The 6,000-nt window shown below is 43.4% G+C and overlaps 1 protein-coding gene across 1 annotated transcript in view; it reads left to right on the top strand.

The window, feature by feature from the left end:
- The first annotated feature begins 236 nt into the window (after window positions 1–236).
- kremen1 (kringle containing transmembrane protein 1) overlaps window positions 237–6,000 on the top strand; it is a 73,502-nt gene continuing 67,738 nt past the window's right edge. The window contains exon 1 of the mRNA XM_018737825.2: window positions 237–663. Within this exon, the coding sequence (XP_018593341.2) occupies window positions 549–663 (115 nt within the window). The 5' untranslated portion in view covers window positions 237–548. The remainder of the gene's footprint in view (window positions 664–6,000) is intronic.

Below are 6,000 nucleotides of genomic sequence, written 5' to 3'. Positions count from 1 at the left end.
ATTCACTTCCTTACTCACTCATTCATTCCCAAATTCAGTCATTCACTCTCTTATTCACTCATTCACTCTCAAATTCAGTCATTCACATCCTTACTCACTCATTCACTCCTAACTTCAGTAATTCACTCCCTTACTCACTCATTCACTCCAAAATTCAGTAATTCATTGCCTTCACCACTCATTTACTCCCTGATACAGCAATACACCCTGATTCACTCATTCACTCGCCCACCCGCGTGCTCCATACCCACAGCAGCAGGTTGAAGGCATCGCCTTGGTTTCCTGTCACATGATCCGAAATAGGATCCCTGTTTTTAGCGCTTTGCGCCGTGTCGGTGCGCTGCAGATCGGCGCTGGAGCGCTAGTGCTTGTGCGCTCACTGATATTCACACTCACTCACACACGCACACACACCGAAAGGCGGACAAGCGCAGCTTTGCCAGCGTACAGCTCGGATAGCAGCGCGCTAGAGTCGAGACGGGACACCTGGGCGCGTCGGGACGCTTCGGACGCACAGATACAGGAAGGACAGAGTGGAGACTCGTCAGATGAGCTGTGTCTCAGTTCCAACGATGGATCGCCGCTGGACAGCGGCTGCGCCTCTCATCCTCATCCTTATCCTCCTCCTCGCGAACACACCGATCGCTGCTCGTTTCCACACGGGTGAGTTAAGAGTTATGAGTTATGAGTATGGGACAATTTCTTCTCCCGAGTCCCGGCGGAGCTTTGTGACACGCACGGCGCGGCTCCGCAGAGATTCTTCTGGACACGATTGCGACCAGTTTGAAACTTTCTTCTGCTGCACCGAGTGTATTTTTGTGCTTCGTTGTATGATTCCTTCCTTGTCGGCACATCATGTCATCATGTGCGCCCTTGTTGCGGCATCGCGCGAGCCTCTCTGAGCGCTGCTGTTGTGTTGGGGAGCTCGCGTAAATACGTGCGATATTATGTATTAATATTTCATTACTCTCCCTCAAGGTGGGGTGTTCATCGGGAGACTGAGTGAGAGATCGATTTGGTGAGATGTTATTTACTCACTTGTAGCCGCAAAGGGATCAAGATGTGCCGAAGACTAGGGTCGGTCGAGGGGGAGTTATTGATCACTTGGAAGTAATAACTGATTCATTTTTTAAGTAGCTTGATTTAACAGGCAGCTGGAGAGAGAGACGGAAGCACGTGATGTGTGAACCGACCACGTTAATACAATAACCACCTTCGCTTGTTTGACAGTATTATATATGCACTTGTGCTGGATGATTAAAATAAATGATGAATATAGTTTATTATGGTCATGAAGCAGCATTCTGATTGAGCATGGCAATTTTGTCTTTTTAATTTTAATTTAATAATCAGGAGCACAGCAAAAGCGCACACACGCAGACACACACACGCAGAGGACATGTCCTCCTCCTTCTCCAAATTCCACATATGGAACCGTATTTCGAGACGAGTCCCTCTCCGGGAACACAGAAATTATTCATTTAAACATTTAATAAGGACCACATAAACCGACGGGCTCTTACTGTAATTTGTGTTGCGTTTCATGTCTAAAGACCAAATCCCCGTGCTTTGCTTTTTAATTTTTTTGTCTCTTAATTATAGCTTCGCATGGATTCAAATGAGAGGTTTTGCCATCTGGGCAGTGTGTAAGTACTGCCATGTGTACCTATGTTTTAAAAATGTATTTAAAGCTGCAGCCCGGCGTCCCTTTCATGTAGTGGAGCGACCAAACCTATGTATGTAGAGTTCTAGTATTTACAAGAAAACGTGTGTGTGTGTGTGTGTGTGTGTGTGTGTGTGTGTGCGCGCGCGCGCGCATTCTCTTGAATGATCTGGCAGATCTGTTTACCATGTCTTGTTTTGTTATTCACTTATTGATGTTATTTACCCTTCAAGTTTTTCTGTCTGTTTCTTGAAACAGTTCCCTGCTGTACGTCATATGCGGCAGTACATGATTTAATTTTCTGTACATATTGTCAACAACACTTAAAAGTGCCAGTATATTGGAACACAGAGCTGTTCAAAGAGTGGTGTTCTTTTTCCCTCATACTTTTATTCTACTGGATGTAATCCCGCAATGACTGTTGTATGTAATGTAATGCATAATCAGAATTACATGTTAAATAGCAGCACATGCAAGGTGGAATAAGACCATGGTTCTCTGAAAATGATCAAAGTTGTACCTGGATTTATTAACCTATATTTTACTTAGTGTTAAGTAACTTTGCACTCATTTACCAATTTACAAAGCTGGGTATTTTTTTCTTTTAACTGTCACTTTTCTCCAGATTGACTTACAACAGAGAGCTACTTACAACTATTTACGCATTTGTACAGCTGGATAATTTTACTAGAGCAGTTTAGGGTAAGTATCTTGCTCAAGGGTACTACAGCTACAGGAGGTGGGATTCAAATCGGTGACCTTGGGTTTCGAAGACAGCCGCGTGCCACTCTAACCACTATGCTGTCAGCCTGCCCCTATTTGTGCGGTATTCTTACTGTATCGATTCAGAGTAAGTAGTTTCATCAAGGGTTCTACAGCAAGATTGGGATTTGAATTGAGGACCTTCAGGTTTTAAGGTGACAGTGTGAAACACTAAACTACCTGCTGAAATTTCATTGAGTCTGAGAAACAAGGTAATGGCAAAACTAATAACTTTTTGCTAAAAGCTTCAGTCTAACTGAGATGCAGTTACCATGGTGAAGGGAAATATACAAATGATACGGTGATGGTACAAAACAGTTTGTATAGACAGGACCAGCTTTTAAAAATATGTTTAATATATAAATTCATCATCGGATTAACAGAAGGAACCAAAGACAAGTCAACGTATTAGGAGGATTTTTTGTTTAAATTTAAGGATGCTTGTGCTCTTGGTTGCTACAGATATCCAGAGCTGCATTATAATGTCTTTGACTTTGTGCAATGAATGTAATTCAGGCCTGTCTTCCACTCATTATTGGCTCTGCCAAGTGTAGCATTAGTCCTGTGGTTTAATAATGAGGAAACTTTGAACCACATGGTCACTGCAATGGAGAACATCACAGTAACAAGACACAGTGTGGGATGTGTTTTTAGCATTGATTTCTATATTTGACACTCTGTGCAAGTCACATCAAAAAAAGAAGAAGGGGGGAAAAAAGGAGCTCATTCCAGGTCAGAGCTGTCATTCTTGGATGAAACAGATTTCCCAGAAAACCTTGAACTTGGGGTCACCTTTGTTCCTGTGAACAAGCTGGAGAGTAATTTGTTCAGAATTCAGGGTGCGGGAAACTTTGCTGGGTAGAAGAGTCATTCCCACTCCATGTGTCACTCAGTGGTGAGAGCTGTTGCATTGCATCCAAAGGACCCAGGTTCAAATCCAGGCTCTTCCTGTATTACCCTTGACAAAGGTTCTTACCCTGATTTGATACAAATGACCCAACTCTTTAAATGGGCAAATCACTGTAAATAGTGTCACACTGTCACTTCAGAGAAAAGCATTAGTACATTTATGTTATGACATCACATCTCCATAATTCCTTGTGAAAGAGGCTTCCATCCGTTGCCTTTTTCAAATCTCCCATGCTTCCTCTTAAAAGACAACAACTAATTATTCCTTGCATTTCAGCCACATGGCACCGTGTCTGTTTTTGAAAAGCAGAACACATTATGTCAGTAGTCAATGCAGAAAACCTGACACATGACCTGTTTTGCAAAATTTCTAAGAGAATAAATTAGAAGTAGAGGTGCGTCTTTGTACAGAAGAGAGCAGGGGGTCATACCTCGCAAACAGCCACTTGCAGACTCATACATGGGAAGGGCTGAGCAATACCCATGAGAAAACGCACACAGATTCAGGAGAGGCGGAATCAGATGTTATAAACCCTTCTGCTGTCAGCATTGCTCTTAGCAAACTTTCAACATACAGGATACGGCATGCGGAGAACACGAAGTGCAGTTCAGCCTGCAGTGTGTGTCACTCTAATTATCCCCTTGCATTTGCTTTTCAGATGCTGAAAATGTTAGAGTGCAATGTCAGCAATGGACGAGAGGTATCCCGGTCACTTTTTCAGAAGTTAAATATCCAGGCAGTGTTTCATAAATGGAACTTGTGAAACACAGAACAGGATGCTGGAGTTAGACGTCTTTTCATCATTATCACCATGCCAGCTGTGTCTCAACACCTTTGCAGCAGCATTACGTCTTGAAATGGCCGTGAATATGTCCCAAACACAACACTTTAAAATACACTGTTCAGATCTGTGTAGTGCCCGCATCTTTGATTTTGTGAATGATCCTCTCCGACACTTCATGCTTGTACGTGCAGTGTAATAGCTGGAGAAATCAGTTCCATATTATCTGAGGTTATGAAAAGAATAGAATGTAACTGCAGTTGTGTGCAGTCAGTTTTCTCTTACCTTTAATTAATAAATTGTATTCCAGTTCCAGATATGGCTGAAATTAATTTTATACTATACACACCGAACGAATGTACTGCAGCATTTTCTGGCTTTCAATGCCGATCATGTAGGTTTGGGAGAGAGGAATAGTGACATATGTATGAAAACATAGTGGCGATGTGGTTACTACTGATGCCTCAGGGTTTGAAAATGGCAGCAGGTGGAATATTGGTTAGAGGCTGAAATCCTTACTCTTGCTGTAATACCAAGGTACTAACCCTGAATTGATACAGTAAAAATAATATGTTGGAAATACAGTAGATTTACTCAATTTAGTGTAAGAATCCATAAAAGGGTTAGGGTGCTTAGAACTCCTGTTTATATAAGAAAACTAAAGGAAACACGAGAGAGCACATGTGAGCTTACCAAAAATAGTTCTAGTTCTTGTAACATGATGGGTGAGTTTCAGTAGGATGCCTTCAACAGCGTTGCTGATCTGTAAGAAACTTAATGGTAGACATCATTTTGGAGGAAAGCGTCAGCTAAATGAATAAATGTAAACAACATGATTGCAGTTATTCCCGTGTGCTTCACATGTGCCATCTTTAATGCCATTCTGTTTAAGCCTGAGGTGGCAACTCAGGAAAGCAGCTTTAATTTGTTCGATGACCTGTCGGGCAAGCCATCTGGAGGCTCCGTTCACTGTTCCAAATTTGGGTTCTTGTGTTCCTTCTTCTCAAAGGGGGCTTGGCGCTCTCCCATCCACCCATCCTCTCGTCCTTCCTTGTAGGTTTAGAGCCCCCAGGCTTTCCCAGTCCTTCCCGGGCCTTTGCAGGTGCACCAATGGACCCCTGGCCTGAAAGTACTTCCCCCTGTTTCTAATTACAAGCCCGACTGGGTTATGTCAGCCCTGCAAGGTGAAGTGCGCTGAACACATTTTCCTTTTCGATCCTTGAGGGCAATACATCTCTTGGACAGTAATTACCTGTAAGTACATGTGGGGCAGGGGAAGAATCAGGGTCTCTGTGTAACATGGAGATGGGGAGGATGGGACACTCAGCTGTAAACCCAGAAAGCACCAAACATGGTCTGCCGCTCAGATGACAGGGCAGGGCAGAAGCTAGTCTGCATGGTCTACGCACTGTCATATCTATGTGCTCCCCTTGATGGAGATCATCTGTGGATTGAGTGTTGATCAGTTCACATAAAGTGCTTTTCTATTGCATGCATTGTTTTCAGACCACTGGTCTAAGTCTGCCTTTTGTTTGAAATCACCCCCTCTTCCTCGTTTTTCAAATGTTTACCTCAGCCAGCGGTTGGCAGGTACGCCATTACCTTTCTGACATTAAAGGCAAGGTAAACACAGGTGGAAGGATGGCCTCCTGTTCGCTGCGTGGTTCTGAAGCACCGATGGACCGGTGTGAGGCTCAGTTCATCTGCAGCCCATGTGGAGCAGGCATAAATCTTCCACATGGTGTTGGAGGATGTTAACATCATCAGGCCAAAAAGCCCCATTCAGCTCCCAGCATCTACACATTTTTTTAAAACAAAGCAACTCTAGTGATTTTGGGTCATTGTGGGACAGCTACCTGTTTCTCTAGGCCCTCCTGTCCCTTA

Source organism: Scleropages formosus, chromosome 12, assembly GCF_900964775.1.
Source record: "Scleropages formosus chromosome 12, fSclFor1.1, whole genome shotgun sequence".
NCBI classification, from domain to species: domain Eukaryota; kingdom Metazoa; phylum Chordata; class Actinopteri; order Osteoglossiformes; family Osteoglossidae; genus Scleropages; species Scleropages formosus.
This window is presented reverse-complemented; position numbering and strand designations above follow the sequence as displayed.